At 52.8% G+C, this 12706-nt stretch overlaps 1 protein-coding gene across 1 annotated transcript; it reads left to right on the top strand.

The window, feature by feature from the left end:
- Window positions 1–768: 768 nt before the first annotated feature.
- SIX5 (SIX homeobox 5) lies at window positions 769–11426 on the top strand. Its single transcript, XM_081961502.1, has 3 exons — window positions 769–1657; window positions 4714–5987; window positions 6844–11426. The coding sequence occupies exons 1-3, from the start codon at window positions 837–839 to the stop codon at window positions 7443–7445; spliced, it is 2697 nt and encodes an 898-aa protein (XP_081817628.1). The 5' UTR covers window positions 769–836; the 3' UTR covers window positions 7446–11426.
- The last annotated feature ends 1280 nt before the right edge of the window (window positions 11427–12706 follow it).

The raw sequence follows: 12706 nt of genomic DNA, 5'->3' as shown, positions 1-12706 counted from the left end.
AAGTCCATAAATCTTTAGGTTGACAAGATTAGACACCGCTGGTGTAAGAGAAGTTGAATCAGGGTTAAACACCACAGAGATGCTCACGGGGGCAACAGACCCATGGCAACAGACCCATGGCGTGGGGAACCGGACCCCAAATGGGGCACAGATGATCGGTGGGCAGATGCTGAACAGAGCAGGGCAGCTTCTCCTGCCAGCCCCCCTTAGCCCCAACCTCCCCCCCCCCATCCTGGCTGAGTTTTATGGAATTTGAAGTCCACCCTGGCCTTCTTTGAACCCTAGTGCTGGAAGGGACCTGGGAGGTCTACTAGTCCACCCCATTCACTCAACCCTCATCCCCTCCAGAACAAAACATTGTCTGATCTTTTCTTGCAAACCTCCAGCGGTGGAGCACCCCACGTTTTGGGAGGGGAGGCTCGGAGGGTCTCCCAGGGGCCGAAAAGGGGTAGTCCAAGCAGGTTTCCCGGGACTGGGCTGTGTGTGTGTGTGTGCAAAGCAACTTCGCTTGGAAACGGGGCGAATCGGGAACTACTTTGGAGTTCCGCGGGACGCGGGATCCCGACCGAGGGGGGACGAGATCGGGGTTGGGCGCAGCCTCGCCGGAGCGGGAGAGCGCCTGGCCGAAGGAGGAGGAGCCCCGCCCCGAGGAGGAGGGGAAAGCGCCGGTGGAGGGGCGGGCGGATCGGGAGGGGCTGCGGGCAGCGGCGGGGCGGGCGGGGAGAATGCGGGTGGGGGGAGGCTAGGGGCGCCAGGGGGCCGGACGGGGAGGGGACCGGGCCGGAGGGAGGGAGGCGGGCGGGTAGGCGAGGGGGGCCGGACTCCCGCGCCCGAACATGGCCTCCTTCCCCGCCGAGCCTCCCGGCCGCGGCCCACCCGCCGCCCCGCCGCCCGCCCCAGCCGCGGCCAGCGCCGGAGCAGAGCCGCGCAAACTTTTGCCAACTTCGTCACCCGCCCCGTCCCGCGCGGAGCCCGCCGCGGCTCCTCCCGCAGCAACCGCAGCAGCGGCGGCGGCTTCTCCTCCTCCCGCTGCTGCTGCTCCGGCCGCCGGCCTGCCGCGCTTCTCGGCAGAGCAGGTCTCGTGCGTGTGCGAGGCGCTGCTGCAGGCGGGCGACCCGGGCCGGCTGGGCCGCTTCCTGGGCTCGCTGCCGGCCGAGGAGGCGTCGCGGCTGGAGGCGTCGGGTGGCGGCGAGAGCCTGGCCAAGGCGCGGGCGCTGCTAGCCTTCGAGCGGGGCGACTTCGGGGAGCTGTACCGGCTGGTGCAGAGCCGGCCCTTCGGGGCGCCCCACCACCCCTTCCTGCAGGACCTCTACCTGCGGGCGCGCTACCGGGAGGCGGAGGCGGCGCGGGGCCGGGCGCTGGGCGCCGTCGACAAGTACCGGCTGCGCAAGAAGTTCCCGCTGCCGGCCACCATCTGGGACGGTGAGGAGACGGTCTACTGCTTCAAGCGCCGCTCCCGGGCCGCCCTGCGCGACTCCTACGGCCGCAGCCGCTACCCGAGCCCCGAGCAGAAGCGCCGCCTGGCCCGCGACACCGGCCTCTCCCTCACCCAGGTCAGCAACTGGTTCAAGAACCGGCGGCAGCGCGACCGGGGAGGCGGCGGCGGAGCGGCCGGAGGAGCCGCGGGAGGAGGAGGAGGAGGCACGCCCAGCAAGAGGTAAGGGGAAGGCGGCCCTCTGGGCATGGGCTGAGCGCGCCCGCTGGAAAGACCCCTTGGCTGCCGCTAGGCAGGGAGAGAGGTAGAGCCTCCAGCTGCCGGCGCAGGCTATCCGGGCGCTTGCCAAAGCTCGGATGCGCAGCCTTTCGAAGGAAGTGGGAAGTCGCTCCCCGTAATCCCTGGCGAGGCTCGTGGTCTCGCCGACTCCACCCAAAAAGGGGTGATGGGGGATGCAGCCCTGAGAGCCGCACGTCTGAATCCTAAGCAGCCCCTCCTCCCCAGCTCTGCAAGCGAGCCAGAAACCCGGCTGAAACTTAAACCCGATCCTGAGTAGGGGGGGGGTTCACCTGCTGCCCCCCACCCCAGCCATCTCTGCACCCGGGAGGGGAGACCTCCTTTCTACAACCCTCCCTCTCTTTTAGCACTGATGATGTTCCCTAGTTGGGTCACGGAACGTCTGCATGGAAACCCACCAAGCTCAGAGAGCACCAAGGACTTTACAGTCCTCCTCCTCTCCACGAACCCCACTCCCTCCTAGCACTGATGATGTTACCCAGTGGGGCCATGAAACATCTGCAAGAAAGCCACCCACCCCATGGTCTTCCTTCTCCTTTCTCCAACCAAGCCATGAAACGCTCTAGGGCTAGCTAGGCCATTGTTTCTCAACCTTGGTCCCTTTCAGGCGTGGGGACTTCAACTCCCACAATTCCCCAGCCGGCTGGCTGGGGAATTGTGGGAGTTGAGGTCCACACGCCTGAAAGGGACCAAGGTTGAGAAGCATTCTTCTAGGCAGCTGATCATCATCTCTGCTGGGTTTGGGGACAGTTTAAAAGAACCTCAACGGGGAGAACTTCCCCCCTGCCACATCCTTTCAAGGGAGGAGTGACGGAGCCTCCATCTAGCCCAGATGTTCCTCTGGCTCTTTCTCTGCTTCCCCAGGTCCTCCTTTTCCCCAGCTGGCCCTGCCTCCCTCCCTCCCTCTTCAGCCCACACAGCGTGGAAGGCTTAGCGCTCCTTTGTTGTGAAATCTGAATCCCAGGCGTTGAATTTTGCTGGGCCTTTTTCCTCCTGATCTCCTCCTCCCTTCCCAGGGCAAGGGTGGGGACCCAGAACCATCTCCACCTCCTCCTCCTCCTCCAGATAGCTGGTGGACGGAGCTCCACCTCTTCCTCAAGCGTTGGGAATGCTTACTAACACGGCCTCTAGAGTAATCCTGAAGGAAGACAGCTAGGCTGTGGTTGAACAGAGCCATGAGTTTGATAGGGTGACCGTGGGACCCACAGGAAGCCATTTAATTCGTAAATCTTGGGCAGCCATGCTCCAGGACAGGGGTCTCCAAATTGGCCATTTTAAGAGGCTTGTGGACTTCCAATTCCCAGAATTCCTCAGCCGGTCCATAAAATGATCTATTTTCCTTGAGTAGGGTGTGTCCAACCTTGGCAACTTTTAAGTCATGTTGGCTGGGAAATTCTGGGGGCTGAAGTGCTCAAGGTGCCCAAGTTTGGAGACCCCTGCTCAACCAAGGTTAGGACATCACAGGCTGGAAAGAGGGGGCTGAAATTTCCCAATTGCATCTGCATTACCACTTCGACCTCTGCAGCTTAAGTGTATTTGCTCGTTTGGGTATTAAATTTATATGCCGTTTATCTCCGCACTTTTCAGCTTGGCTGAAATATGAGATTATTGTGTTTAGCTCACGAAAAAAACAACTCAATTGGTCCTTTGTACCAGCCAGCTAATATCCAAGGAAATTGGATCACCATTTTTTTTTTATTTGTTGATGTCCCGCCTTTTATCACTTTTTACTAAACAAGGCAGCGAATATATTTAATGCCCCTTCCTCCTCCTATTTCCCCTACTACAGGGGTGTCCAAACTTGGGAACTTTAAGACTTGTGGACTTCAACTCCCAGAATTCCCCAGCCAGCAGAGCTGGCTGGGGAATTCTGAGAGTTGAAGTCCACAAGTCTTAAAGTTCCCAAGTTTGGACACCCCTGCCCTACTACAACAACCCTGTGAGGTGGGTTGGGCTGAGAGGGAAGTCACCTAACTGGCTTTCATGCCTAAGGCAGGACTAGAACTCCCAGCCTGCTGGTGATGGGCCCCAAGTCACTCAGCTGGCTTTCAGGCCTAAAGCGGGACTAGAACTCACCATTTTCTGGCTTCTAGAAGTTCTAGAAGCTTCTAGAAGTTCCCAGAAATGTCTTCTGAGCTTGGCAAAGAGAAGGGATGGACTCCAGGGTGGAAGCTGACTGCTGGATCGGGTGGAGCTCCCTGGCGCAGGCCGTGTTCACCTCCTAAAGAAAAAATTGTAGGGACAAAGTGAGTTGTTTGTTCCGGCCCAGAGAAACCGGGGTCCCTAAGTGAGGCCCCTTACCTGGGGTCCTAAGCAGCGTCAGACATTTGGGGAGCTGCAGAGAGCTTGAAGATGGTTTCTCCTTAAGGATTGTCTTGGTGGGGGAGACTGTACCCCAGCATTTCAGATCACCCTCGACTTACAACCACAGTTGAGGCCCCAAATTTCTGTTGCTAACCAAGGCAGTTGTTAAGTCCAGCTTTGTCCCATTTTACGACCGTTCATGTTAAGTGAATCCCTGACGTTATTCAATTATAGTGGTTCCAGTAAATTTGGCTTCCCCGTTGACTCGGAAGGTCGCAAAAGGGGATCACATGATTCCAGGACACGGCAACCGTCATAAATACGAGGCAGTTGCCAAGCATCTGAACTTTGGTCACGTGACTTAGGGCAGGGGTGTCCAAACTTGAGAACTTTAAGACTTGTGGACTTCAACTCCCAGTCCTGGCAGGGAATTCTGGGAGTTGAAGTCCACAAGTCTTAAAGTTCCCAAGTTTGGACACCTCTGTCTTAGGGGGTGACACAACAGTTATAAGTGTGATAAATGGTCATAAGTCACTTTTTCAGTGTAATTTCGTGAGTTTCTTGCGGACGTTTCGTGACTCAACTAGGTAACATCATCACTGCTCAGTCATTAAACCAATGGTTATAAGCCGAGGACCAGCTGCATTAAGGGACTGACCGTCTCTTCTCTCCTGCAGTGAATCGGATGGCAATCCCAGCACAGAGGACGAGTCTAGCCGTGGTCCGGAAGAAATGGAAGCCGCGAGGGGCCTGTCCGCCAGCCATGAAGGAATCGCGGGCCCCGGCAGCCTCTTCCTCCCCGGGGCCTGCACCAGCGCCTCTTCCATCCTCCTGAACGGGAACTTCATCACTGCCAGCTCTCCCCCCGCCATGCTCCTCAACGGGGGCTCCGTCATCCAGACCCCCGCCGGAGGGGTCATCCTGAACGGGCTGACTCTGGGAGACAATCAAACCATCACCCTCAGCCCCGTGGCCGCTCCCAGCCCGCCCATCCTCCTGAATGGCTCGGCCAGCCTGCTGAGCCCTAGGACCCCCAAGACGGAGGAGATGGGCAAAGCCCCCCTGGAGACCCTCTCCCCAGCCACGGTCATCCTCAACCCGGCGGCTCTCCAGGGAGAGGTGAAGTCGGAGACCATGGACCCGCTGGCATTCGGGGTGGAAATGAAGCCGGAGACTGGGCAGGGGGCAGTTCTCCCTCCCCTCCTGTCTCTCCCAGAGACCTCCCCGCTCCTCTCCGAGCACAAGGGGGCGCTCTTGGCTGCGGTGCCCATGCCCCAAGTGGTCCCTTCCAATGAAGAAAGCCCCACAATCCCCCTGTTGCCCGTAGCCCCTCAACCGGCAGCGCCCCAAAGTCCGCAGATTGTGCCCCTTGCTAAACTGGTCCCTGTCGGTCAAGCTCTGGCCACTTCCCAGGGAACAGGGCCAGTGGGGGGTGGGCCCACAGGGGTGGCATCTCCTGCCATCTCTGCCGCCCCTGTCCTCTCTGTCCCTGGGTTCTCTACAGGCCAGGCCACCGTCCTCCACGTTTCTGCCCCATCGCTTCTCCCGCTCAGCCAGGTCTCGGCCCCTTCCCAGGTGGTCCCTCTGTCCCAGACGGTTCCCGGGGCCCAGCTGCTGTCCCCACCTCAGATGGTCCCCGTGTCTCCCACCCAAATCTACACTATGTCCCATGGGGCTCCGGCCCCTCAGCTGGTCTCCATCCCTCAGGTGGCGCAGGGCTCCCAGCTCATCTCCTTGCCCCAAGTGGTGCCCACCTCTCAGGTGGTGACTCTGCAGCCGGGCGTGGGCAGTCCCATCCAGATCCTGACAAGTGCTGCCCCCATCAAGGTGGGCCCTGTGGCCAGGGCCCCACAAGGCACGGGAGGGGCCGGAGGCCTCGGCCAGAACAACGTCCATCTCCTCAACACCGGTGTTGGCGTCACCGCACTGCAGCTTCCAGGCACAGCGCAAGGTATCTAGGCCGGCTTCAGAGGTGGCTGAGCCTGGTCCAGCCATAACTGAGGAACTCTCGGAGCATTGTGGGAAGGCCAGGGCCGCGGGGGTGAACCTCTGGCATGTCTTCCACAGGTGGCACACAGAGCCCTTTTTGTGGGCACATGAGCCGTCGCCCAGTTCAGAACCACCACGCATGGCCGCACGCCTCCTGCCGGCCAGCTGAAGGTGGCTGCGGGAGACATGCGTGGGGGAGTAGGGGGAGGTCGCATGTGCATGCATGGGCTCCCCTATGCCCCGTCTGGTGCCAGGAGGCTTCAGGGAGGCTGCTAGCACCAAAACGGGGGTTGTGTGCCTGTGCACGCGGGGGTAGGGGAGGGGGGGCATGTGGGAGGAGCGCATGAATGTGTAGGGGGTGGGGCCTGTGGGGAGGCATTGGATTATGGGTGTCGCACTTTTGGCCCCCGAGGGAAAAAAGGTTTGCCATCATTGGGCCAGGGGCTCTCCAGAAAAATCAACGGTGCTCAGTCCAGAATTGGGGAGGGGCTCCCCGTGCCTGCAGAGGAGAGTATTTATAGCTCGGGGTAGTAGGCGCTCTCTGAGCTTGTGTGTTTTCAAAGCATGCGTTCACGCACGCACATGTTCCTGGGACCCATTTCTGGACATCTCAAGAATTCCTCTCGGGGCCTCTTACAAAACCCAGGTGGGGCTACTGTGAATTCCTCTGCCCCGTGTTCCACTTTCTCCCCCCTCACCCGTACTGTCTTTCTTTCCCAAAGTCATCTCCTAAATCTGGGGAGGAGGCCGGCCGTGGGGTGGAGCGATGGGGAACCCGAACGCTAAGAGATCTTTCCTCTGTTGTCCTTCTGCTCCAGGTAACCTCCTGCTGGCCAACCCAGCCACCGGCAATAGTACCATCGTCACCGGCATGGCCGTACAGCAGGGCAAGCTCAACCTCACCGCCACCTTCCCGGCTAGCGTGCTGATGACCCTTGTGCTCTCCGCTCCGGCAGCCTCGACCGTGACTCTTCCCATCAAGCAGGAGGCGGCAGTGGCCACGCCAGCAGCTCTGGGAGCCCCTGAAGGCAGCAGTGGGTTGCTTGCGGGAGTCCCCTCGGTGCTGCCTGCTGAAGCCCCTCCTCTTCCATCCTCCAACAGTGCCGCCAGCGTGGCCTTCGGACCAGACGCCAGCCAAGGCGCTCTCCTTTCCAGCTTCTCCCAGCCGGAGAGCCTGTCCGTGTCTCAGCCGCAGGTCGTGTGGTCCAACCCGGTGAGCATGGCCCTGCAGGGGAGCAACTCCGGGGGGCTCTTTGAGATGGAGAAGGGGTCCATGGAGGAGCTGCGGCTGCCTGAGGGTGAGGGTCTTTTGCTGGCTGCTGCTGGGGGGGACCCCCTGGGCCCCGAAGCTCTGGACTCGGATGAAAAAGTGCTGACTCAGCTGCAGTCGGTCCCAGTGGAAGAGCCTCTGGACCTATAAGACAGTCGGTGAGTTGTCACCTTCCAGACAACCTTCAAACTGAGGATTTGGACCTCCTGATCTTTCCCAGAGTAACTGAGTGTGGGAGCCCTCAAAGTGCCTCGATCAGAGAAGACGCTTCCCTGCCCGTCTTTGCGGTTCCATCTTTGCACAGGAACGGTGTCACACCACAAGGGTTCTCCACCCGGCCCTTCATGTTGACCATAACAAACCACTACTGGTGCGGCCAACCAGGGCATCAGAATAGCAAACACTACAATCCTGGGAGTTTTTGACTTTCAACCAGTCGTTGAAGGAGGAGCACGGAAAGTTATGATGGACTTTTGAAAAGCTACATATGACCTCTCCTGAAAGTTGTGACCACGGTGTTGCCCCTTCCCTGGGGATCATGTGATCACATTTCGGGTACCTAACAATCAGCTCACATTTACAACTGGTTGCAGGGGCCTGCAGTCTTGTGATCGCAATTTGCTGCATTTTTTGTAAGTTTCCAATCGTGTTTTTCACGATTCCATCATTTTGGATGGAAATGTCCACCCAGAAGAATGGATTTGCTTAATGCCCACGTGTTTTGCTTAACAACTGTGGTGACTCACTTTACAGCTGCTGTAAAAAAAAAGGCCTTAAAATCAAGTCCAGTCACGCGGGGCCTTGATTTATGACCGCAACTACAATTGAAATTCCAGTCGCAATTGTGGCCCTACCTAAATCAAGAAATGCTTCAACATAAGCAAAGGAAGAGCTGCTTCCATTCCTCATTGTGAAGGTCACACATTTCCTTCCGTGTCCTTTTTGAACTTCCTTTCTACTAGACACGCCTCTCTGTTTCCAAAGTCACACTACAACTTGGGCAGCTGGGAATGTCTCCCTCAATCAAGGGAAATTTTATGATATAAAGAAACATTTCCTGTCCTCTCATCCATGGTGCTAGGGATGATCCCAAATCCCCAAATTGGAGAGGCAGGAAAATTATCCAATTTCCATGCTTTCATTCTCGAGTCTTTTTCGGTGGCATTGCGGACACCTTGTCATCCCTCAAAAAGGTCCCCTCTGGAAGTATGGAGAGAGTGGAGGGGCACATCTGGAGCCTCCTGATGGATAAGTTGGAGACGAGCGTGCAATCTTAGTTCGATTAACCCCGTTCCGAAATAGATCTCGTCCTTCAGAGCAGAAAAGGGCAGCTTGGATGTGTCTCCCGATGTATCTGCACACGTGCCTTGTTGGTGGAACAGATGTTTTGAATCTGAAGATAAGAGGACTAAGAAAGCGCCAGGCTAACCATGACCATCCTATCCATGGACAATGCAAAAATGGTGTGGATTCTGCACAGGTTGGTCCGACGGTTAAATGGTACCTAGATTCTATATACAGATCGAGCTTCTTAAGCCACAAGGATGTTGAGTTACTCTAGAACATCTTTGCATTTTTAGACTGAGAGCTGTCTGCCATAGTTGCTTCCACCTGCGATGGATGGAACGGCTTGGGAGAGAGGGAAATACTTCTGCTTTATTGCCAAATGGAGTTCCTCCCCAAGCAATCCTCCCCAAAATGGATTGCTTCTCTTTGAGCACATTGAAATCCTAAAGCCAGTGTTGAAAAAAATATGCATAAAATCTGTTTCCAAAAGACAGGCCTTCTAAAAACACAATTTCCCACACTTTGTGTAAGTTAGATGCAATTCTGCTGCCTGCATGTTTGAGTTTTTATCATGTGGATATAAGGGGGTGGGGAAAATACCATTTTATTCACACTACATTCCTACAACCTTTAGGAAATTGAATAACTTGTGAGAATGGATTTTAAGAACCGAAGCTTTGCCAGTCATGAAATGAAGTTGAGATTTACTATAAATTGAAGATGCCACATTTAGCATGGAGAAAGTCAAGGCTTAATACAGTTTTTTTTCAACTTTGGCGACTTTTAAGATGTATGGACTTTAGCTCCCAGAATTCCCTAATGCAGCTGGCTATATATGTTAAAAGTAGCCAAGGTTGAAAAATACTGGCGTAATAGAATAATCTTGCCTTAAACATTCCTGATAGGCAGGCTACCTGTTTACATGTCCTTCAGAAATATTAATGCTTTTTTAAAGCATTAAAACATGTTCCGTATAAGCAAACATATTTTGTTGTAAAGACAATTTTTGCAGAGAAAAATTGCAGATGGAAATCCTGGTTTTTCTAGCTGAAACAGAAATATTCCTGAGGGAAGCCTGGAGAGCTGCTTTTAGTCAATATGGACAGAACTAAACTAAACTAAGAGGGCCCAGAGCTCTACAGGTAGTCCTCGACTTATGATAAGTTGCTTCACAACCATTCACATTTAACAATGATCAAGGAACGGTTACTTTATGGCCTGTAATGCACCCACAAAAATGGTCACGCCACCCTGGCTTCCCTTGGGGTGTGACCACATTTTGGGCACTTGGCAACTGGTTGACCACAATTTGTGACATTTTTTAACACTTTTCCATCAAATAATTCCCATTCAAATGTTTGCTTAACGACCGCTGGCAAAAAGGTCATAAAATCACTTCCAATCATGTGTGCCTCGACTTACAACTTAATTGCCAGTCCCAGCTGTGGTCCTAAGTTAAGGATTACGGGTAGAGTATAAGGCAGCTTACTTGCACTTTATGACTTGCTAGAGATCAACAAATGCCAATTTTGCTTTCATCTGATTCTCACTTTACTGATCTTCTATTCAGTAGTTTGAACATCAATGCAGAATATCTAATTTGCAAGGGGTAAAAAAAAAAAAAAGTGAAGATGGCGGCTGCAACTATGCAATAAAAGGGCCGCCTCATTGATAGGTGTAAAGGGGCGGGGCTTTGATCACAGGAGGCCGCCATCTTGTCCTTTTGGACCTATCCGTGCAGACAGCTCTGCATGATTCGCACGAAAGAAACTATGCACAGTTGCCATTTGCATGCCCACTTCTAAAGGGTGCACATTTGCAAGCATTTCTGCCATAGCAAAATACACGTCGTGGGTACTTTTGGGTCATTTTCTCCCAGAGCTACAATTCCAAAGCAGGTCGCTTTGGAATTGCAAAATGGCACTACAGTACTTTGAAATGTGTATTTCACACACTTATCTGTTCCAGGTGCTGACCCAGACACATCTGGTTTTTTTAAAGACAGGTAGTCCTTCCACTTATGACCGTCATGGAGCCTGCCCATCATGGTTATTAGTTGTGACAGTCATAAAACAGATCGATCATGTAGCTGACCTAATTGTACGACCTTTTTTGGTGGGGGGGGGGGGGTTAAGCAAACCAGTGCTTTGCTAGGGGAGCAGTTTTGCTGAAACCCAATTTTCAAGAAAATCGTCATAAAATGCAGTCATGTGAACATGGGATTTTGCAAACTGGTGTAAATTATGTGTTGCTGAGCGCCTGACGTTTGGTCACATGACCATGGGGCGGGGGGGAGGGGAAACTGCGAGAACTTTGAGATACAAGTAACCCCAAAACAGGTCTGTTTTAACTTTGAACGGTCACTAACTGACCAGTCATAAGTCGAGGACTACCTATCACATCTATTTCTCCATTAACCCTCATGCTAAGAAATATTGTAATTAGTTCAAAAATGTGTTTTAAAAAATCTGATTTCCCCCCCCTTTTAAATACATGCAAACAACATTCTGAATTATTTGGAATCTGTGAAGGTTCTTACTGAGTTGAGGTCCTCTCAGTTCAAAATACTGTAAGGTGGGAAACTTTACAATTCATTCTGTTGAGAAAAATTCCGTTAATACGGGGAAGAAATTGTTGTGTTCCTACACTACCACCTTCCTGGTTATGCAAATATAACATTGTAATTTCTCTAAATGTCCCTTCTCTCCCGTCAGGTACTAAAGAAACACATCTGTCCCCACTGTTTGTGAGAAGCAATCATTTCTATAAGATATTTTTATATCTCTCCTTTGTTTTTGTTTTTACATCTTTTTGTGTCTTTTATATATATTTTATATATATAAATATATATAAATATATATTTTATCCTAAAACTCCGTCTCTGTGCCTATGTTCATTCTATGGGGAATTCAGATTTGTACACTGGTTTATGAAACAGTTTGTCTCCATAGTTGGGGACTGTTCAGTTGTCAAAATGTTAAAACCACATTTTCAAATTAGCATTTTCAAGTTTGTATCCGGTAAAGTCATCTGGCTCTCTAGACTGCTGAAACTACAAAGCCCATACTCTCTTAGCATTGCTCTTGCTGGCTGGGAGTAATGGGGGTTGAAATCTGTGATACCTGGAGCCACTTTTGACCCTGGTTCTACAGTTACTAGTCTGTACATACGCTCGGGGTCACGCTCTTGCCTTTCTCCGACCACCGTGGATCCCCACTGCCCCCCATAAATCATAAAAGATTCGAACAGATGGTCATCCCTGCACACACACACACACACACACACACACACCCAGTGCGTGGGGAGCAACCTGGGAGCTTCCTGTGGAAAATGGGCTTGTGAACCTGGGGCGACTTCAACTCCAGAACAAAGCTGGTTCTTCCCCCTGGGAAGAAGTAAAGTGATCCAGGTTGGATCGTGTTACGCAGATGGCTGTGTAAGTAATACCGCCTTGGGTGGGAGCGGGGGGGGGGGGCGGTGTCTGATCCTTGAATTGGAAGATAAAGCATGGGAGGGGGCTGGAGGGACCCAGACCGAATCTCAGGTGAGGTTAACCCTTTGTAGGGATTAAACCTTGGCCTGGATTGAAAAAGGCAGGAAGGAAAACAGCTTGTACTGGAGGGATGAAAAGTAGACCAAAGGAATAGCAACACGAAGCAGTAGAACAAAACCAGTGCAGTTCTGTCCATGCGAGTTTGATTTATTCATTAGATCAGGTTTTTTTCAACCTTGGCAACTTCACACCCCTCTGTATTGGATAGCTGTATGAAATATATAGTCTATTCAGTATGTATTGTATTCAATATTCATCTAATGTGTGGATTTCAACTCCCAGAATTCCCCAGCCAGCAAGGAAATCTGGAAGTCCATGCATCTGAAATTTGAGAAAAGCTACATTAGATGAATGGTGAATATAGTATAATGTTGAATATATAATCTATACTAAATTTCAATAGCATGCTGGCTGGGGAATTCTAGGAGCATTTGAAAGCTGACACGGTTGAGAAACACTCCGTTAGATGAATGTCCCATCTTGCCTTCAGCTGCTTAAGGCAGCTTAATTAAAATGCAATCTGCTGCCTTAAAAAAAAGATAATGAACAAGTTTGCTATATTTCACAATTC

This window comes from Natrix helvetica, assembly GCF_964273705.1.
Source record: "Natrix helvetica genome assembly, chromosome: 9".
Lineage (NCBI taxonomy): Eukaryota > Metazoa > Chordata > Lepidosauria > Squamata > Natricidae > Natrix > Natrix helvetica.
Note: the sequence above shows the minus strand (reverse complement) of the source record. Positions and strands in the feature narration are given on the sequence as shown.

What these genes read in the sequence shown, in the direction of transcription:
- SIX5 (XM_081961502.1), top strand. Translation starts at nt 837, where the DNA reads ATGGCCTCCTTCCCCGCCGAGCCTCCCGGCCGCGGCCCACCCGCCGCC. An exon ending in GGAGGCACGCCCAGCAAGAG is followed by an intron (nt 1,658 to 4,713) that starts GTAAGGGGAAGG and finishes TCTCTCCTGCAG; the next exon opens with TGAATCGGATGGCAATCCCA. An exon ending in GCTTCCAGGCACAGCGCAAG is followed by an intron (nt 5,988 to 6,843) that starts GTATCTAGGCCG and finishes CTTCTGCTCCAG; the next exon opens with GTAACCTCCTGCTGGCCAAC.